This window comes from Mixophyes fleayi, chromosome 2, assembly GCF_038048845.1.
Source record: "Mixophyes fleayi isolate aMixFle1 chromosome 2, aMixFle1.hap1, whole genome shotgun sequence".
Classification (NCBI taxonomy): Eukaryota; Metazoa; Chordata; class Amphibia; order Anura; family Limnodynastidae; genus Mixophyes; species Mixophyes fleayi.
Window position 1 is genome coordinate 319,489,762 of NC_134403.1, and position 23,173 is coordinate 319,512,934.

Consider the following 23,173-nt stretch of genomic DNA (forward strand, 5'->3'; position numbering starts at 1 on the left):
CGGACTGGGACTAAAGATCAGCCCTGGCATTTGAAGCATACAGGCCAAACTCTGTTGATGAGCAGAAAAAAAACAAACAGCGGCGGCGCCAAGTGCGTGGCCACATTATGTTGGGGGCGTGGTCAACATGGGACATTGATACATACATTATAATAAAACATTACATTTATCATGCACTCACCATCCACATCACACCACCACCCCCACACACATTACGACCCCCCCAGTCCATTGTATTTATCAGGGTGGGAACTTCCTGTAGAGTGAGCAGGGAAGCTCTCAGTTGCACGAGATTAACAAATCTCATGAGACTTAGAGCTCCTCGGCTTGCTCTGCAGGCTGTGTCCTGTCCAGTAACTGGGAACTATCAGATTCCTCCTGCTAACCAGAGCTGAATTAAGGCTCGGGGGGCAGTAGGCACTTAAGACAGGGTGTAATATGATGTAATATGGTTATTAGACACATTTTCAACAAATACACAGGCAATACTCTGAGCAATACTGTTAGGTGCACACAGTTCTGCCTTCACAAGCAGTACTGTGTGAAGCAGGACATACCTCCCAACTGTCCTTGCAAATCCTGACAAAGCGGGACAGTCACCCACCAAATTCAGGACAGTTGGCAGACTGTCCTGCTCTCTCCTACCTGTTCTTGTCACTTTCACCACTTGTGGCTGCTGGTGTCTTAAGATCAGTTGCTTCTTGTCTGGATCCTGGAATGTTGGGGGGCCCTATTTGGAAAAAAAATGGGTACATGAAATGTAGAAAACTCCAACCAGCACCGCTGTTAAATCAATATAGCATCCACGTTTTAAAATTACATTTGATAAATACATCTACTTCCCTCCAACTAGCCCTGACATGATATTAATAGTATTAACATTTAATAAATAAACCCATTTCCCTCCCTCCAAAGAACCCCAGCAACAAATTAAATAGCATTTACGTTTAATAAATAGACCACATTTTCCCCAAACAGCCCCACATTCAATTTATAGCTCCCAAACCACCCCAGCATTAAACTAAAGGTCCAATAACCCCATTTTAAATTGATAGGCTCCACTATTAAATTAAATTAAATTGCCCCACCATCACCCCACAAATAAAATAGCACCCAATAATTAGCCCCTACCTGCAATTAGATTAATAGCCTACCTCCCACATTATATTAAGACCCCCCTTCCCTCGCACAGTATATACATATACTGTCCCCCCTTACACATTATAGTAATATACTGTCCCCCACACGTTGGCCATTTTTATTCCCCCCTCCTACAGCCATTGCCCCCCCCCCCCCTGCAGTCATTTTTACCCACTCGTACAAACCCCCCTGAAGACATTTTCACTCCCTCCCCGCAGTCATTTTCACTTTGTTCCCCCCCTGCAGACATTTTCAACCCCCCCTCCCCGCAGTCATTTTCACTTAAGCCCCCCCCCCTTCCACGCCCCGTGCTGTCATTTTTACTTACTCTCCTCCTCCCCTGCAGTACCTGTCACTATCCCCCCTGCACCATTTTCTCTATTCCCCGAACGGAATGCAAAGAAAAAGAATAGAGACCCATTGAGAACACCAACTTACCTCAGCACTCTACGCCCTCAACAGACCACGCATCCCGATGGCTCCTACGCGGCTGCGCATGACGTCACTTCATGCGGCCACGCGATAATAAAAGCAGCGGGACTCGGAAGCGCAGGGAGCCGGACCGGCCCATGCAGCTATCGGCCCTTCTGGCAAATGCCAGAAGTTCCAAAGGGCCAGTCCGGCCCTGCCTCTCAGGAGACATGTTTGAGCTTCCCAAACTTTATTAGGTAATTGAGAGTGTAATTCAGTGTATTAGTCTGACAGAGTGTCACACAACTTGGATTGTATTACTGGATTTTGAATGAGGGATGTATTAAGCTTCTAATTCCTGGTTTGTTGGACACCTCAAGAGAAACTGAATACAAAAAATGGGTGCATGGCCAGATCAAGTAATGTGGCATGGGATGGACATGGTTTGCACAAAGAAGTAATCTATCAGAGGAAGGAGATTGTGAATAGCTTTGTCTGCCTTGCAATAGTGGCACATGGACAATAGTTGGCTACATGGTGGTGGGGGATGTGTCAAATTCGGCCTACTCACTAGATAAGTCTCACTGCAAGTCCTACAATTGTCTCTGAAAATGTTCTGTTTGGGCATATTGTCAAAAGATGGATTGTTCTACCCAGATTTCTCACATCCGCTTATGGCATAAAGGTAAGCCAAGAGAGTTTACAGCCCCCAAATGAGTGGGTTTGTGGAGACTAAACAGGATTCATAAAATTGGAGATATTTTCAGGGACTCCAACAAAAATATGAGATACCCCATAAATGGTTTTACAGATACTTGCATTTTTTCTCTATTTTATATAAGTATTTTTGGAGATAGGGCCTCCAAGAACTATTCACAGTACTCAAGATTTGGTTGTAAGAGTGACCTATAATTTATATGGCAATATAACCTCTCTCTTCCTGCTACTTATGTCTTCCTGTACAAGTAAGTATTCTGTTGGATTTTTCTACTGCTTATCGACACTGCTTACTTTCATATCAGTTGAGACTATAACTCAAAGGTCCCTTTCCTCTGTTGTTGAAATTACATTACCAATCTGTATGGATTTGTGTCCTACATGCATTTTTTTACATTCTGATGTATTCAATTTTAAATTCAATACTATAGTCCATTCTGCTATTTTCTCTACATTCATTTTGCATTTGATTTTCCGTTTCTTGGGGAATGAACCCTGCTACTAATATTTGTGTCCTCTGCATGAAGCCAGTTTACTTTCCCTTGTAAGCCACAATAATCCTAATTAATATAGTAAACAAGATAGGACCCAGATGTAGTGCGTTAACAACAAGTCACCAGCCAAAGTCTTGAGTCGCAATCACACAAGAGCTTTACTGTGAGGATAACACAGCCATAGAGGTGGACTGCAAACCAAAACAATGCAGAAAGTTCAGCATATAGTGACTTCTTCAGTGGAGAGGTGTGAGTGAGACTTCCACCCTACCCAGACACAAGCCAAATCTAGACTGAATTTGAGCCCTTAAATAGACATTCCTCCCCTCTGAGGAATGGGTGGGACTTCCAGTAGGTAAAACTTTGCTCAGATGTAGCAGTTTCTCACCCTGCCACACCAGGATTAAGCTCTGAGATAGTCTACAGGTTACCAGCCCTTCACCTAAAATTACACCATTGGCTACAACATTCTAGGCTAATCTACCAACTTCAACTAGGTGCAAAGTTTTCATTGAACCACTGCAACCAATCAGTGAATAGCTATTATTTATCTTGTACAAGAGCCAAAAAAGCAAGTGTCTGACTGGTTTCTATGGTACAAAACAAATTTTGCACCTGAACGCAAATTAAATGTGCTCTCCTGTCTCCTGCCCTTTAACCATTCTACTATCTGAGTCAAATCAAACCAGATCATGCAGAGTGACCTAAAGCCTTTGATTGCCATCCGTAGAACAATACCACTGCTAACTAAATTGTTGGCTGTGTATCCAAATCATTCCAGATCACAATAGTTGTAGCGGCAGGAATGTCCCAGGTTGCTTTCATTTGGGTGTTCAAACTAGTACTATGAGCATTTCTATCATTCTTTAAGCAGTGTATTTGCTATTGGATGTGGAATCGAGGAGTTTTCTAACATTGCTCAATTCCCACATGTCACAGTGGCAGTGGATGGTACTCATATACCAGCAGGAAGAACTTAATCCATTTTTCAGAATCAGAAACATTTACATACCATCAATGTCCAGGCTATATGTAATGAATCTCTTCTCATTCGTAGAATTGTTTCCAAATTTCCAGGTAGTGGCCATGACTCCTTCGTTATGAGGCAATCCATAATATGGCAGAAGTGAGGTTCAAGGTGAACATGTATAGCTATTAGGTTTTGTTTGTTTTAAAATTATATAACATGACTTTAGTAATGCAAGTAGTAAATGGACATGGAGTACTATAATTTCCACAATGCTCCATGTGTTTTAATCTCATTTTTACATTGCAGCTAACCGTCTTAGAATCATGTTCTTTTTAAAATATATTGAAGATCATTTTGTCTCCCTCTAAAAAAAAATGTCTGTAGTAACAAACAAAACAAAAAGACAGCTGTTGTCAGCACTTGTCATTATCATCTGTGCATATCTAGCAAAATTAAGCATATATGTTCGTGTAGGACCTACATACAATGAGGTACCTCTGACGCTGGGGTGCAGGCTTAAATGTTCTGATAAAAAATATGAGCTAATACCTCATGTCTTTATTTTGCTAGAAACACACAGATATGCAGTGGTAAGGACAAGTGCTTGCAACAACTGTATTTTTGTTGGTATGTATCATATATATATATATATATATATATATATATATATATATATATATATACATATATTACACACACACACACACACAACATGAGCACTCATGTTGTGTGTTATTTCATAGCATTGCAATTAGGAATGGGGTGCCTTTTCAGGAAAAGGTGGAGATTACTGGGGTGAAGTCTGATAATTAACAACTGGAACCTGGAGGAAAGCATAGCTTTTAAGATTATGATTTTTAACATTACTTCAGTGCAACTAAAAATACATATTCTGTAACCAGGTGGGTGGGTAGAGTTTGGTGTCTGAGTCACATGATAACTGGGAACAACTGGGAATGCTTTCACTGTTCTTTGCACATTGCACTAATTTACCACAATTATTATCAGTTGGTGAAAACCCTACTATAAAAAGAAAAATTAAAGTTGTCAGGCATGTGTGTTAAATGGGACTTCATCCAAATAATAAATCGAGTAATGGCTTTTGAATTGTAGTCTAATTATACACATGCATTGCAACTTTTATGTACAATAAATGTAAATGTATAGAACATATTCGAATTGGTATATTGTAGGCTGGCCCTTAGAAAATACAACTACCTAAGCTGTTAAATTATCTGTAAAAGGAAGTTGTCTTAGTAACAAATCAACCACATTTGCAAAACATACTGTACACATTTCAGAGCTAGAAGATGAGTCATGTTATTACATAGACTGCTTGAATAAATTATGCAGGGAGCACTGGGTTAGCTTACAAGCGGGAGGCGTGACTATTTTCATATTACATGAATCTAATATCGCATGCAGATACAGCTGTAAATACAATAGTTCACTATAGTGTGCACTTACCCTCCAGCTAATTTATGTAAAACGTCACTAGCAATGAGCTACTCTTGCCAATGACAAAGATGGCCGCCGAGACATCGGCGATACGGCAGGCACGTGTGGAAACTCTATCCATGGGCTGCGGCTGATATCAGCCAATCATCAGAATGATATCCTAATCACCGCGATGAGCGTCTGTCATGTGACCCCATACACACAGATGTGACCACGCCCACGGAAGGGAGTGTGACAGGGGACAACTAAACCAAAACAAACTAGAGTAAAGTTGTTTGGGAGAAGTACTGGAGCTGGCAGGGGCGGAGCGGAGACTGGTAATTAACCCTTTCCCTGCCTCTGTTCATGTCATGGGCTGTCTACATGTGTCTATGTAAATACAGCATTATTGGGTTCAGTGGGTTGATTATACAGTAGTTAATTGCTGCATGTGTTTGTGTATATACAGGTAGGTTATAAGTGTTTTCCATGTGTTTCTTTATCAATGCAGTGCAACCTGTTTGTGTCCCTCTATACTGATACAGTATTAGGGTCTGCTTGATTTTTTTATGAATGGACTGTCCCCAAAGGTCTGTGGAGTGAGCAGTATTTCAGGATAGCCTTTGGCTGTGTTATTTACATTTGTTGTACTGGTATATTTAAGAAAGATGATTGAAATCCAGGCTTCCTCATAGTGAGGTCTGTACCTCAGTGAACTGACAGGAGGAACATGAGTCATGTCGCCACTGTTCATCTGTTTTGTATACTGAGTGCTGCTGTTGATGTTTGTAACATGGATTGAATGTCAGCAGTGTTTCCAGGTGTCTTATGGACAGTGCTGATTATATTTAGATATGTGGTGTGTATTCCTTGGAGTAACAAATAATTTTACATCATACGTATAGGAATGTAGATTTTACTTATAATTTAAATTAATCTAAAGCCGCAGATATCATGTTAGTTTAGGTTTTAAACGAGGACATGGTGGACTGAAATCCTCCCCAAAAAATATTATTCCAATTGTAAAGCGCTATGGAATTTGCTGGCGCTATATAAATAAATGTTGATGATGAGGTTGATGATATTTCAATGTGTTGTTAGCCAAGTCGTTCCTTAGATGGCAGATCATCTCTGTTTGCTTTAAAAATTAATCAATTGCTCACTACATGCTGCTATATTTCTAAGAAAGTCTTCTTCTCATCTCTCGCTGACTTGGATCAACACCAATATAATGCAATTTTACAGCAGTATTTTTATTTATACACTATTTATTTACTGCGCTTTTTGAATAAATCCTCAGTACAGGTACTTTAATTTGTTGTATACTCAGGTATGTTAAAGATTAACTCCACCCAAAACAGAAAATATGGTTTTGAGTGGAATATAATCTTAGACCCTATCCCAGAAGATTACTGCTCTCCTTGTACCACTAGCAGTTAGTTCAGTGGTCAGTACTCTCCCTGTATGGATAAAGACCGTGTTGGCAGAGATTGGGTCATTCGCCATGTTTTTGCCAACTCAGTCTCTTTTTGATACAGCAAGAGTGAGGAAGCAGTGTTGGGTAGTGCTAGTACTCACTGATTATATTTAATTTCAATCCCAATGTAAATAATCTTTGAGTTTAATTTATACTCCCCAGAAAAGAGGAAATTTTGGAAAACGTTGATAGTTACATAAGACTTACATCTGAAGATTGACAAATATCTATCCAAATTCTGAAGGAGAGCTAAGACAGGCTGCTTGCATTGGAGTCCTGTGGTGACCCCTGGTCTGTGTGTGCTAAGAGCACATTCTTACACCCTTGAGAGGCGGGAGCTGGACTGGTGTGTTTGTGGCAGCTGCGCAAGTTGTCCCAACCCCAAACTCACCCTAGCCAGTTTAGATTTCAATTCTTCCAGATGTAACAGCAGCAACTAATAATGATGCTGTTTACGTACAAAACTCCCCTTCTGCTGCTCTAGCCAACTGCTGGGAACTTGGTGGGTAGAGGTTCTGGGTGTTACAAGCAGCATAAGTGGGTCATTAAACGCTGGGTTATGTTTCTGTGAGGTAGGCACATACTTGGCAATGCTGGCTATTATTCCTGTGTGCTACAGGCACATGCTGGGCAGTGCTGGATAAATATATCAGGCACTTGAGATACAATCTAGAATAATGAGTTGTGTGGTACATCCTAACAATTGTGTACATCTTGCTCTGTGCACTGCAAGATTTCTTCTTGTAAAATTGCTGGCTCCTAATTTGGAGAAATGTATCTAAGCTTGTAATTCATGGTAGAAAACACAAGTACTGTGACTGGGTGGGCTTACTTCACCACCCAGTCTGTTGGTAGAAGAAGGATGAAGGGATGTTCTTCATGCACAGTTTATCTGGGCTTTCCTTTCTTCATTTCTTTCAATAACACATTTCCTCCAACACAACTGCATCAGAAATCAATATATTTGTAATTCAAAAATTAGTACAGTTGCAATGATATACATCGCGCACTGCACCACTAATTGAAAGAAATTTATACAATAAGTTATTTATAAGTGATCCAGCCACAAGTATCTTTCATGATTTGTAATACATAAAATCAAAAGCTGGGAAAATTATCATAGCTAGAAAGAAGCTACAATAATGTGGTTATTGTACATAGAGAATCATAGATAACATGATTATGTGTAAAGAAATTCTTCCACAAAGGGAATTCACAAAACATGTAACTTTTCTCAGTACTGTGTTCAGCTGAAATTGTAATATTAGTTAATAGAACTTCTCATTTATGTGTTTTAATAGACTGTCTGTGCCAATTCACTTTAAATGTTATGGGTTGGAGGCATTGATCATGCAAATGACCCCATTGCTGTTGCATGTATAGTACCCCTTAACTTTAATAGGGTACCCGGGCAAAGTTTGGTAAAAGTGTCACCTTTTTAGATGCTATTGCAATTTTAGCTGGCCAGACATGAAACACGTATGTATAGAAATCTCTGGGGTAGTGCGCTTGCTAATGCCAATCCTAGTTATTTTACTGCTAATGCTATTTCTCCTACAGTGGAGTTCATATTATGCTAACATGAACTCTTCTTAAATAAACAAAGAATATCCTATTTTGAATAGCCAACAAGTAACTACGTATAATGTGTGCCCTGGCAAACAGAGCCCTATTAATGACTTCCCAATTATTATCTTGTCTGTACTCCATACTTGCCAACTTTAGAAAGTTGGTTTCCGGGAGCCTGTTGGGGGAGTTGGGCGTGATGGGGGTCGGGGATTCCAAAATGTGCGTCATTTAACAGCAGGGGGTGGGGCCAAACGCCGCAATTCACCGGGAATCGCGGCGTTTGGGACCTAATTCTGTCCACTTCACTAGGAAGTGGGCAGATCCGGGAGATTGCCACACTCTCCCGGGAGTCCGTGAGACTCTCACAAAATGCGTGAGTCACCCGGACATTCCGGGAGAGTTGGCAAGTATGCTGTACTCCTCCTATTATATCATCTTTACATAGAACCCTTTTTAGACAATGTAGTTACAAGCTTATTACTTCCTGATGTACTTCTAAGTCATTTGGAAAAGTACATAGTGGGTGACAGTGACAGTGTATGGTTGTAAGAGGTATAGGAGAGGGACCAGGCCTTGTGTATACCTGGGGGCACAACTTAAAATGTTCTTGAAAATCAGCTACAGTGCTTTAAAGAGATGTAAAGGCCAGAGCTGGTACCTTATATGAATCTGGATGACTATTGATGGAAATAGCTTAGTGGAGCCTGCTATGATTATTTCATGGGATTTTTGCTTCAAGCTGACAATTAAGTATGTATATAAATACAATAAAAAAAATGTTATCAGTCGTGTCTGCTTATTTTGTATTTAGTAGACTTTGATGAGTAATGTATTCATAGGCTGTCTATTAGTTCCCCATAGCACATCCCGTTATTGCTATGTATTTCCCCAGCTACAAATAACAACACATGTATGTTTAGAAATGCACATGGTAAATTGTATATAGTTATAAAAGGTAAACATAATGACTAATGCATACCTAGCAATGCAATACAAGCTAGATTGCAGGTGTATCATCTCACATTGTAGTAGTATTTCGGCACTTGATAACCCGGAATAAAGCAATTACACATTCTGTACATATATTTATAGACCTGGAATTCAGGCTAAATCGCCATGACTGATGAATGAACGTGTGAAAGGACTGTAAATCACTTATCACTAATCCTCCATGGTTTATGTGAGGAGATTTGAACTGTTCATCAGGAGAGAAATCTTGGGAGTAAAATTTTAATCTGGTGTTACCCTGTCTAATCCTCTGACCAAAAAAATCTGCATATCAAATCCCTTGCACATGAACCTTAAACAATGGTGTACATTTATTGGACTCCAACAAAAAAAAATCTTTATACAGACTCGCTTTGTGACCGTAGTGGGTTAACATTTGAGGAGAGTTATATTTTGTAGTCTTTTCTCCCTCATGTTCATAAAAGACCATTACAAATAGTGTATCTAACTTCACAAGGTGACGACTCTTAACCCATTACAGGTTTTTCAACCAATTATCATGTCAATCACACAATAAAAGACTGTTAGGTCCGATATTGCATTATTGTGTACACTCCCTCTCGTGATAGTATTTTATCATATCAAAGCTTATTGTATCGTTTGGTTTTATAAACTGTCTAAAAACCAGTATCAACGATGGAGCGATGTAGGGCAGATTCTTCAGTGTGTACGTACTCACGGCCAGCAGTGTAGGCAGATCACAATCTTTTCAGCCGATGGTTTTGAGAGATGCGGAGCACAGATGTGAAGGTAAATCGTGTAGGTGTGAACACATAAATCTACATGATCATCGGGACTTTAACTAATCGTTACAGATTTTTCATTGGGAGACATTTTCTGCAGTGTGCACCCAGCTTTAGTTTGAGATATGACAGGCAGTTGAGACAGATCTTGTGCACACTCAACACACATGTGGTATCTGTGACATGCGAATGTCAAGTGAGGATTGGCAAAGGGGAAAAGTAGGCAATTATCTTCCAGCGGGTTGCTATTGTCTATATAGTCTTAGCAGTGCTTGGTCACTGTATTTTGTATTTTATGTGTGTCAGGAATTGATTGATTGATTCATAATGATATCTATTTAGCAGGAGGAAAGCGCTATCAACCCACTATGACTATGTTTAGGTCGGCATGCAGCACCTGTGTGTCAGACTTCCAAGTAGACTACCAGAATCTGTTTTTGGGGTTACCTGATTGTCAGATATGCAATATATTCTATGGGGAACCACCTCTTTTTGAGTCCCAGAAAAGTGGCACTTAGTAGTGGGTTCAAACTATTTTTCATTAAAACGCAGAAGTTCTCCGTTCACTGTTTAAAACTAGACAGTGTTTTCACAGTGTCATATACAGCGAGGGCAGAAGTGTGTTCACGTCAAGAGATATATGTATGTATTGATACACAGCTGTTCCAATAATATTCTGCACATGTACACTGTTTAAACCTGTAATCTGACTAAACCATGGAAAGAAGATTAAATTTGCATTTAAAAGAAAAACAAATAAATGGTTGAAACCATGTTTAAAACTGCATTAGAACCTAATCTAAAGCAAGCAGCAAAATTTTACTTTAAAATAGCTGCAGATGTGCGATGTGAGCAGGATCAATCAATCTCTGTGACTGCAGTTTATGGCATACTTACCAACTTGACAAAGTTGGTTTCCAGGAGAGTTGGGTGTGATGGGGGCGGGGCTCCAAAATGCACTGCATTTTGGGCCCGCCCCGTGACGCAATGACGCAAACGCGTCATTTGACAGCGGGGGGCGGGGCCAAATGCCGCGATTCACCGGGAATCGTGGCGTTTGGGAGCTAATTCTGCCCACTTCACTAGGCAGTGGGCATTTCCTAGTCAAGTGGGCAGATCCAGGATATTGCCACGCTCTCCCGGGAGTCCAGGAGACTCTTGCAAAATGCGGGAGTCTCCCGGACATTCCGGGAGAGTTGGCAATTATGGTTTATGGTTGGTCCTCTGGCTCACAGGGCCCTGGTGAAAATGGCTGCACGGAGAAGTCTGGTCTCTGGGAAATGGTGCCCTGAGTAGGATAGTGTAGATTTAAAATGTTTCACGTTTAATGTCAGTGACCCGGGTGGCATTAAGAAGTAGCTGGATGGTGGCAGTTGTAATACTTTGCAATAATATTGAAAAATATTGGAAGCTATTGCCCACACCTGCCAGGACTGGTCAGACTGGTGGTCAGTGGTCTAACACACACTGCTGGTTGTAGTGCTCACATAGTGCCTGTTCTAGTAGGAGAAACAATGGTTTATTCTATTATAATAAGACTCTGTTGGGCTTCAGGAGCCGGGTGACAAGTAAAAACAGCCGGTTGGAGCACCCGGGAAATAGGTGCTGGGGAGAACACTGTATTTGGAGGAGTTAGGGGTATCTCTTGGTAAGTTAGCTCTCAATTTAAAAATACACATATATGTATGGGCCAAAAATTAGGATTCTCACTGTTTAGAGTTAGGACCACTCTAGTAACAGAAGCTCACATGAAGTGGCTGGTGGCTTACAAGCAAGTGAGAATTCTGCATTTTTATGTACAAGTAGAAATGGCAGCTCCTTTGCTGGGTATAGCAGTGTGCTGGGGGATTTTTCTCTGTGTTTGTTCCTTTGTGGATAACCCCGCCCTGTCAAAAATCTGCTATGAACCGTTTTGTCCCTCTAAATGCTTTTCTGGCTTGCAAAATAAAGGATGGTAAAGCGTTTTCTTTAGGCACTTGTACACATTATTTCTTGCAACTAGAATTACATTTGTTTTTCATCTCTACTCTTTTAGGATTGGAAATGGATCCTGACAATCTGTGCCTTGATTTGTTGACGTTAGATCCTGGTCAGCTGAACTTTCGGTAATTATGTTTTTGTGTGGTGTTGGAAATGGTACATTTCACTGGAAGACTGTCAGAATGGAATATCTTTCCTTGCCATAGATTGTATGGCATCACAGAGGAGAGTGGAGTGTTGAAGAACTGTTTGCATTCCTCAACCTATAATATCATTTGTTTTACAACAAAAATAAATATTTGATACTAAAATGGTTACATTTAAGGCATCCATACTTATTTCTTGCACTGCAGTCAAACCTCCCTACCCCATTTTACACACCCACAATTTACATTTATCACAGTTTGGACCTTTTTCCCTACTTCATGACCTTCACGTTTCAATACATTCCCATGTAATACTTTTTTTCTATTTATGTTCCAGCAGTTAGCACCAAAATGGACAGCTGTACTTCACAGTTGTCAACATTTTAAAATAATGTTTCAGGGACAATTTGCTGACGAGCAATAGTGCATATATGACACACACACAGGGTGCAGGCTCAGCAGACCTTTGTGTACTGCAATCCCCATCACAACACGTTTAATGAACTTGGTTATAATTGCATCCAGTATACAGAATAAGAGGAATAGCACTGTACATTTGGTCAATATTGAAAAACAGAGACCTATCCCAAGGCCACAAATTCCAAGAACAAATCTGGAAAAATCTTAAAACCTTGAACGTTCCCTGGAAATCATTGATAGTTGGAAACAATGGTGCTTACATCTCAATAGCTTATCCAAGCCACTCTAGTACTCTCTTGCAGGCTTAGGCAACACGCGCCTCTGCTGTGATTGGGCCACAAAAACTGGTTGTCGCTCTGAGTCAGAAGACGCCTACCTGTGCTAAGGGAGACCATTCAGCATTATGAATGTATGGCTTATGTTTCTCTCAAAAATACAGTTCTACACATGCACTAAATGTTACAATTATGCCCTTGAATTGTGAGGTATTCTGGGAAATATCATAAACTGTTTTGTTCAAATAAATACATTTTGAGGTAAAATTTTAATAGTGTACCTTCCCTGTGCTTTCCAGCAAAATACTTTCCCTAATGCCCTCTAAAAAATTAATTTAGATAACTATTAATATATTTTTCACTTATCAATGACTTATATAATTAGCTAGACAAAGGCTGTGTTGTGTTGTCCTGCATGTTCTCAGCACTGTAGAAAACTGACAGATACGCAGATGACATAATACATCTCATGCATGACCTGCACAAGGCTGTGGAATGCATTGTTGAATTGTGTAAGAAGCGTATTAACTGAGGCGTGTGATTAATGTCTGTGTTCTTGTACTATTCCTTTTCAGCTCCCCATTAGCGGGTTACCGTGTGGTACAAAGGGTGGGAAATCACAAGAAGAGGCTTACAATTACTAGAGTGTTAGCATGGAATCTGGGACAAAGTTTTTTACACAGTACCTGCTGGTGTTTACTAATGAAATATGTGTCTGCTGCATATTGTCTTAGTAATACCCCAAGGGGCATATTCAATTGTCCCGTTCTCGCGCCGCGTAAAAACTACTACCGGTATTACGGTAGTAGTTAGCTGGATTTCAGCTCGCAGCTCCCTGAACCGCGAACTGAAATCCAGCGAGAAAATTACCATGTTAATGGTTTTTCCGCACATTATTACCGTAATAATGCTCGGACCGCGAGATTGTCGGCGAAAACGCCGACAATTGAATATGCCCCTAAGTGTCCTTCATCCTTAAGGATAGCTCTCAAGAGCTGTCTGTCTCCTCTATTTGTCAGGAGTTGCGGGTAAAAAGAGTAAATAAAACCGTTTTGTAATGAAAACTAACTAGTAAATGGGATTTCAATGGTACACACTACAGGTTTTTCAGCCAATTATCGGGCCAAACAGTCGTTTATCAGGTGTCGCATTAATGACACCTTAGTGTGTATACTTACATGATGAACGATAGTCATTCCAAAGTACCGATCGTCGTTTCATTTGATTAGTCGTACTGTTTAAAAATCTTGTTCCAATCACCTTCCAATCATGCAGTGTGTATGCACTCCCGATTACGCTCTCTATAGAGTTTACAGTCATGATCTTTTCAGCCGACGGTTATGACAGATGAACAGCACAGATCTGAGGGTAAATCTTTTAAATCATGTATAGTGTGTACACATGAATCGGCATGATGATCGTGACTTTTTTTTTCCCCCGTCGTTAGATAAGATGTTTTAGATAAGGTATAATATTCCTAGCAAGATTCAGTCATTTCCCTGTTCTAGACAAACCAACCAACCAGATGTTTGCTTTCACGTTCTAAACTTTATTAGAACAAATATGTATATCGGTTTTCATAAATGTCCAACTTGGTGACCTAAAACATATTTGGGCATATTGTGGAATTAAGTATCCTTTGGCATCTTTCTTATAGTGTTATTTGCCGATGATGGAGCTGGTCACTTAAATGGTATGTGTAAGTTTTTTTTGTGGAATCTGTCCTAAATGAGGCCTACAGAGAAATCTCCCAGCACACTGCTATAGCCAGCAACAGATCTGCCATTTCTACTGTAGATAAAAATGCAAAAGTCTTAGTTGCACACATTTGCAGATGTATGTTAAAGCCACCCGCCACTCCACGGCGCTTTTGCTAATAGGGTGGTCCTAACTCTAAACAATAAGAGTCCCATATATTTAGCAGTGTGCTGGGGGATCTCTCTTTGTGTTTGTTCCTTTCAGGATAACCCCACCCTTTCAAGCACCTGCTATAGCCTATAAATTGATTGAGCAACTTCCACTTCTTTATTTGTCTGAGAGGCATGTTGGTGTCAGTAGCTGAGGGGGAGTGCTGACATTGGATTGCTATTTGGAGGCTTCTGGGGTACCTCTTTGGTAAGTTAGCTCTCAATTTAAAAACACATATGTATGGCCAAAATATATGGGACTCTCATTGTTTAGAGTTAGGACCACCCTATTAGCAAAAGCGCCGTGGAGTGGCGGGTGGCTTTAACATACATTTGCAAATGTGTGCAACTAAGACTTTTGCATTTTTAACTACAGTAGAAATGGCAGATCTGTTGCTGGCTATAGCAGTGTGCTGGGGGATCTCTCTGTGTGTTTGTTCCTTTCAGGATAACCCCACCCTTTCAAGCACCTGCTATAGCCTATAAATTGATTGAGCAACTTCCACTTCTTTATCTAAATGAGGCCTACCAATTTCAGATTCTGTAGGTTTCCTGGTGTAGTAGGTCTTTTTGCCTTGTTTTCCTTTTTGTGTTTTTTTGTTTAAAGTTTAACACCATTATCGCCAATACTTTTGAGTGTTTTTATATTATTTCAAACCAGTACCGACTACGCCCAATAGGTTATGTGTGACGACATATGGAATAACTGACCAAGTCAGTTGTATTCAGAGTGCTACTCAAAGTGCTAATACTACAATAATTGATAAGATATTGATGTTATTGAAGTGTAACCCCTGTGCAGTCCTGGTCCAGGAGTATGGAATATTAGTTGGAAAGTTCCCTCCCCAATGCCTTTACAGTGCCTCCACCCAGATCTTCTCAATTGGCTCACACAGGTAGTGGTTGACGTCTTCTTCCACCAAGGCTCAACTCAAAAAATAGGGAGAAATAAAAAAATTGACTGAAAAATGATGACATTTGTGTTTTTGTATTAGGTTCATTGTTAGGCAAGATAAACTTAAAAAAGTTACATATTGTAATACACCCCTTATCTTCTACCTATGTCTTTGTAATACAGAAAAGGAAAGTGTTTGCTGCCTTTTGATTGTACTTAAATAGGCGTCTATGACCATGCCAATCACAGATAATACACACAAAGGTAAGCAGTGGAAAGGCTAGCCTGGCACTTTTATTATAGGGGAACAATATGGTGAAAAAGGTGGTGCTAGGAATTGTGTAATCAGACACACAATTTTGAGCCGTACAACTAAATACAATTATAGCTGGTTACACATCTATGCAATTATCGCGCAGATCACGTGATTCACGACCGTTCAGATATTGCCTGTGTACACTCCCACGATCATGTTGTATCCTACCAAAACACATTGCACTTGTTGATTTGGTTTTCTAATTCTCCTATAAATCATGATCAGCGATGGAATGATGTTGAGCAAATGTGGAAGTGTGTTCGCACCCACAACCAGCACCGTAGGCAGATATCTATAGAGTGTACAAAGTCACTATCTTTTCAGCAGATGGTTATCATAGATGAAGATCACAGATCTGAAGGTAAATTGTGTAGGTGTGTACACATAAATCTCCAAACTCATCGGGACTTTCAGTCTTTGGTGAAATCGTTACAGAACTTGCATCTGAAGTAAGATTGCATAGGTGTGCAGATAATGTTTCACTAACGGTACACTTCACAATTTAACTAATTCTGGGAATCCTTCATAAGGAAATGCAACAGATAGGAGTCTATTTAACATGTGTTGAAGAGCCAAAATGCCGGCAAAAGGCTCTTTCACCACCTTTTGCTACTTAAGAAAGGATTTAGGCTGGGTACACATTACTGTGTTTTCAGCCGATTATCGGGCCAATCAGACAATGAACAACTGATTGGCCCTATATCACAGTAGTGTGTACCCTGGAACAATGAACAATTATCGTTCTAAAGCACATCATCATACTTGCCAACTCTCCCGGAATATCCGGGAGACTCCCGAAATCTGGGTCAGTCTCCCGGACTCCTAGGAGAGACTGCAATTCTCCCGATTCCCGGCCGGCAGTGGAAAGTAAATGGAGGGGGTGGGGCTTATTGGCGTCATGGACGCGTCATTGTGGCCCTGCCCCCTAGTTTTATTGGTCGAAAAAGGTGGTGACAGCTTTTGGGGCGGGGCTGACAGCACAATTCTTTGAGCCCCGCCCCCACACACCCACCTGCCCCCCGGACCTCCCGGGACACAAGCTGCCAATGTTGGCAACTATGCATCATTGATCAAGATTTTCAAACTGAACTGAAAACCTTGTTCAGCAATGGAACAATGTCGTTACAAAGTGTATATACACTCACAATCAGGATTTCCATAGAGTTTACAGAGTCATGATCTTTGTAGCCGTTGGTTATGACCACTGAAGAGCACAGATCTGAAGGTAAATCATGTAAAACGTATATAGTGTGTACACGTTTGTTTAGTCATTGGTAAAATTGTTATAGATAACACATCAGGAGAAACCACTTATCCCCATTAATGGAGATTACCACTGTCCCCATAGATCTCTATGGGAACACAGCACTAATCAATTTATTAAACTCAGGATGGCATTACCTGTCTTTATACTGGGATCCAGCTGAAGCCTCTCCAGATCCCTCTCCTTTGAAAGTGCTATACGCATGTGCTTAGCACTTCCTCTATGCACCAGCAGTATTAGGCTGCCAGTGAATAGCAGAAACTGTTCGTGGAAGATGGGGTCTTCGTCTGGGCTCCTAGAGCAGCCGCGGCATGGTAAATTATAACAGTATTTTATTATACATTGCTTTGATTTGCTTGATGCACATTGATTGTTGCTGCACTGAATTAGTAAATAGACCCCTTAATATTATAACTCTGATGCTCCTAGCAGTATAATTACACTGCAATAGAAACAATTAATAAAAGAGTGGTTGATCGCTTGTTCATGCAAGCTTGGATCTCTCACTTGGCAATAGAATACAGTAATGCCATCTTTGATCCTGGCTTACCATAGCAGAAGACATTGATACAGTCCACAGTAATGTCTCAGTCTTAGGACCTGTTTATTTATCAAAGAAAAATAAGCCCTAAACATGGGGGTTTTCGCAGGATTTAGGGCTTCTTGCTATTTACCAAAGTCCGCGGCCAGAGAAAACTTTAATAGAGTTCTTTTAATCTATTGTTTACAATTTAATTTTATTTATTTTTTGCGTTTAACTGGAATCCCAAATTCAGGCTCCCAGTGCACATGTGCAGAGGAGTCTGGGCAAATAGACCCCTTAAACACTGGAGCAACAAAATAACTAACTAGCTTCTGAAGGGATCCTAATCCAGCTGCTGACACGCACCTTAGCTAGATATAGCTTTACATTGAAGAATGTGACTTTCTGGAATAAACTTATCACTGTCCCTGAAACAGATAGTATTACCAGCAACACTTTATGTGTAGTCTCATCACAGTCTTTAGGGTAGAGACGGTAAACGGGAGGATATGCAGCACACATGTTTTTTGGAACAGCAGTCACGTAAAGCAGCTGTTCCTGCAAACACCTATCTCACATGTCCTCTATGGTCACTGTGATAGTAACCGGAGGGAAGAACAGGTAATATGCATTGAGGGATTAGAAGATCCCTCTACCCCAATGCTCTCCTCATAGGCTTCAATGCCTAACGCATCTGAAGATTTTGTAGGAACCGGGCCGGTGCTTGGTTTCTGGGCACCCTATGCAAAGCTTCAGCCGACTCAATTGCTGATCCAGGTCAATTCATAAGATGCGCTGCGGCCAACGGCAAATAAGTCATCTTAATCGTGTCCGCGTCTGACGCTAGCATTAAGGGACATTGTTAACTATTATATCTGGCTTGAGTGTCGCCCCCCCAGAGCACGGCGCCCTAGGCAGCTGCCTAAGGTTGCCTAATGGAAGCACCGGCCCTGTGTAGGAACTTGTTAAGTTGCGCAAAATAGCAGTCCCCATTGCAACCTATGGGGACTGCTTTTGTGTTCAAAGAGACAGGGACAGCAGCAGATATCTCAGATATCTGCTGTGATGCCCTAGGAATCAATTGACTCGATCAGTTATTTTACGGACTTGTTTAGGACATTCTTTCAGCTGGCAGATTGTTGTGTCAATATAAATGCTGACTATGTAACTGGAAACGGTATGCAAAATTTCACCCTTGTAAATATCATGCAAATATCACCCTGTAAACATATCCACTTACATTAGGAAAGCAGAGATCAAGAGTCTGTATGTTTGTTTACTATTCTTTGTCTGTGACAAAACAGTGGTTTAGAAAGCTGTATTCAGGAATGTTAACAGCTTAAGGGGCCTATTTATGAAAGGTTTCCCCCCTGTAAAACACTAATTTTCTATTTATGATAGCAGCATCGCAACAGATATCCTAGATATCTGCTGCTTTGCATCTCCTATCGTTTTACTGAGCACTCCCCATAACAATGTATGGGGGGTGCTCAGTAACGCTATTTAACAATGAATGTAATTAACTTTTCAAACATGATAATGTACGTCAGCTGAAGCTGGCGTACATTATCATTAATGAAAAGTTTCAGTGATGTCAGCTCTGCTCCGAAGAGCAGAGCTGGACATCGCATGTGTGGAGGGATCACATGATCCCTCCCTGTCACTCACCGCTCACTCTCTGCAACTATAGTTGCAGAGCGAGAGCAGAGATGTCTGTGCGCATGCCCGAGGGTTTCACTCAGCGCATGCGCACTGGAGTCAGAAGAGGAGCCCCGTTCATCGCATGCTGCTTCACAACCGAAGAGGCAGTGGTAAGTATGATTTCCACTTCACAGGAACAGCAGTTTTTCGGAACTGCTGTTCCTGTGTTGCTTTTTTAATAAATATGAGAAATAGTTCAATCCTTATCAATGCGATAAGGATTGAAAACTATTTTTCATATAAGTATCAGGAGAAGATTGAAAGACACACTTAATGTTAGTTACAATGAAATGCTCAGTAAAGGAGTGCATAAACTGCATATTATCATTGTCATTTTCCACAACTCCCATCACCCAGTTGACATAACCACCACCCTTCAACTGTCCCAATTCCTGCTGGAATGCCTGTCATGTGGGTTCAAATCCCAGGGTCCTTGTTCTCCCTATGGGGTCTATTTATTAAAGTTTTCCCCCCTTGTAAAGCCCCGAAAACAACATTTTCGGGGCTTTACCGCTAAAATCCTTATGTATTAATCTATCGGAGATATCTGCTGCTTTGCACCCATTAGCGTTTTTCTGAGCACTCCCCATAACAATGTATGGGGAGTGCTCAGTACCGCTATGTATTAAAGTGTGGCAGGTGAAGTATTTCTCTTTGTTTACTTGTTAATGTACGCCATCTGAAGCTGGCGTACATTAACATAAGTGAAACTTTACACTGAAAACAGCTCTGCTCGTCAGAGCAGAGCTGCACAGCGCATGTGTGGAGGGATCACATGATCCCTCCATCACATGCCTCAGGTTCCTGCAGACAGGGATCTCTGTGCGCATGCCCGAGTTTACTGGTCGGCGCATGCGCACAGGGATTGAAAGAGGGACGATCGGCACCGCAGAGGGAGGAAAAGAGAAGAATCCAGTGTTAGGTAAGTGTAAGACTTCACAGGAGCAGCCGTTTTTCGGAATGGCTGTTCCTGTGTTGATTTTTAATACCTATGAGAAACTTTTCAATCCGCATCTATGCGATGAGGATTGAAAAGTTTCTACAGGCAAAAACGAAGGGTCATAAATAGACCCCTATGTCTCAACATATCTGATATGTGCCGACCTATGCAATGTATAGAAATTCCCAATGATCTGCAATGGCCACAACTGCCTGACAGTGAATGAGTTTGCAAAGTTGAGTGGAGGTAAACTGGGGGTAACTTAAAAATTTAGGTCATGGGGCGAGAAAAAAAATTCTGCTGCCTGGACCTCAATTTTAAGCAAATGAACCTAAAATATTCATAAACTGCGCCCCCCTTCAGCATTGCGTTCTGGGCGGTCGCCCCTATCATACAGCCCTAGTTATGGCCCTGACTGGGGGACATGGGGCCACATGTGGCCCTGCTAGCCTTGCATTTCCGCTCTTTGGTCCTTTATTTTGATTTCGATGTTGTAGAGTGTGGGATATCTTTTTACGATGTTCACTAACCAGCTGCAAGTTATATTCCTGCTTGGACTGCATGGACACTTCATGCTAGTGGGGCAGGACCATAACACAGTGCCCTGCGACTCCCACACCTCCCTCCTCTTACCCCTAAGAAAAAAAGATTCCATCACCATCAATAAACCCTGTGTTTTGTCATATATGATCTCTGACCATTCCCCCACCCCCCTTGTCATGTATGACCCCCACCATCTCTCACTACCACACTCCCATATCTCCTCCCACCTGGCTTGTATAGTGTAGTGCAGCTGACCTCTCCTTGCCTGGACAATGCAGCACGGTAAGTACTGCTGGAGAGTCCAGTGTAGGAGAGGAGACCCGCGCTCAGCTTCCCCTACCCCTCATGGTATTTTAGTCACAGGCTGGCTGGATACATACACTAGACAGACGATACCACTGCTGTCTCTGGACCTGAGCAGGCCTCATAACAGGTGCCCTTGTCTGTTTTCCCCACACCCCCGTGGCAGTGCCCCCTCTTCTGTCTTCCCCTTATTTCAGACTCGGAGACTGTACGTCGATAGTGTTAATGGCAGAAAGTATGTGGTGCATAGGGAAAAAATTAATAAAGGAGTTTTGCTTCCTGAAACCTATATAGATCTTTTATATAAACTACATTTTATATATAGGTCGATCGGTCCATCATGGAGGTATACAGAGTTATATAATATAATACAATATATATATGTATATATATATATATATATATATATATATATATATATATATATATATATATATATATATATATATATATATATATATATATATATATAAATAGGTTTGTATTTTGGAAAGGTGCCTGATATGTTAATTTTGATTTTGATTGTCTTCCATAGAATTCTTATCTCTTTCATTCTGCCAGTCTTATATCTCTGCAGTCTTTTGTGTTTCCCAGCAGACATCAGGCTTTTGTATTCTGCATCGGACACACATTTCATTCTATGATGGAAATCTTATAATGCTGCAACCAGTTTTTTGGGCACTAAAAACAGATAAACATATTTGACCTGCAGATGTTCCCTTAATTTCAAAGTACCAAAATAATTGCTGCAGTCCTGTTTCCTCCGGGAAAATCCTGACATCCTCTTGCATTTCCCCTGTAGTAGTGTTTGAGAAGGAGGCTTGATGGCTTAGCATTGAGAGATCATTACATTTTAAAAAAAGATTAAAGCAACACAGATGTTGAGTCAGTCGTTAATGCCATGTTAAATTATGTTGGTACAGAGCTTTCAAAGATGCCAGGTTTATATGCTTCTGTATACTGTTCACTATACTTTTCACTGTGCTTGTGTTAGGGTACATATATATTTGGCACTGTGACAGGGTCTGCAGGGAAAGGAGGGGGTGTATGTAATTGTCTTGTGCGTGCTGGTGGGAGGTAGAAGTGCCTTCTGTGTGGTTTGCAAGGCGATGTGTAACTTAACCAGTTTACCTGCAACATTTAATTGAATTGGCCTCAAATTAGTAAATTATGCAGTTCTGCATTTAATTGGATTAGCATCAGAAATTGCCAAGAAGTCTACTTCAAATGTACATAGCCTCTTAGGTTTGGAGAGCGGTAATATCATGATGTGTGTGGTAGACACAATATACCCATGGTGGCAGGACCTTCTGTGGTGAGGATGGTGGGACCGTGCCAGGAGAGCAATGGTTCCATTGAATATCTGAGAGAAAGAGGTGGTACTTTGTTTAAGTGTGTAGTGGGAAAAGAAAGTGCCCCTGTATGTGGCAGAATAGAAATACTTTTGGTTTAGGCAAGAACCTGTATTCCTTTATATGTGTTTTTGTTTGCACATGGCGACAGTGCATTACCCTCCGTTTCAGATTGGGAGAAGAAGAGTCCTCAGATACACAATAACTTACAGCGTTGTAATTTCTATGAGGTAAGAAGAAAAAAGCAAGTATTTTTCCAGTACTATGTTTCCTGGAGTCAGCGAGTGATGAGGGTTGATTGAAGCTGGAAGCCCAGTCGATCAATCCTCTAGTAACTTAAATGACCAATCCAATCTTTGGTGCCTTTATGTGTATAAAGTACACTGTGAAATATATCGGTGTGTAGAAACTGACATTACCATTGTGTGGATAGATGGGAGGAAGTAAAAGCTATGTGGATTAAAGGTACATTACTGTTTATGTGTAAGACTGTGGTGTCCTTGTGTGTTAGGGGAAGGAGGTGTGTGTGGAAGGTGGGAGGCTGTGTGTGGGAAAGAGTTGTCCTTGTGTTTATGGGAGGGGTTATGTAGGGGTTGGTAGTAATGTGGGGCAACCTGTATAGGTGATGGCTTGGAAAAGAGA

The 23,173-nt window shown here is 40.9% G+C and overlaps 1 protein-coding gene across 2 annotated transcripts in view; it reads left to right on the forward strand.

The window, feature by feature from the left end:
• Positions 1-5,387: 5,387 nt before the first annotated feature.
• Positions 5,388-23,173, forward strand: part of INPP5K (inositol polyphosphate-5-phosphatase K) — a 40,834-nt gene continuing 23,048 nt past the window's right edge. Inside the window, exons 1-2 of one of the 2 annotated variants that reach the window (XM_075196718.1) lie at positions 5,388-5,507; positions 12,002-12,071. In XM_075196718.1, coding sequence (XP_075052819.1) covers positions 12,010-12,071 — 62 coding nt within the window. In that variant the 5' untranslated portion in view covers positions 5,388-5,507; positions 12,002-12,009. Of the gene's footprint in view, positions 5,508-5,537; positions 5,639-12,001; positions 12,072-23,173 lie in introns of those variants that run through there. The other variant, XM_075196719.1, reaches the window with a different exon arrangement.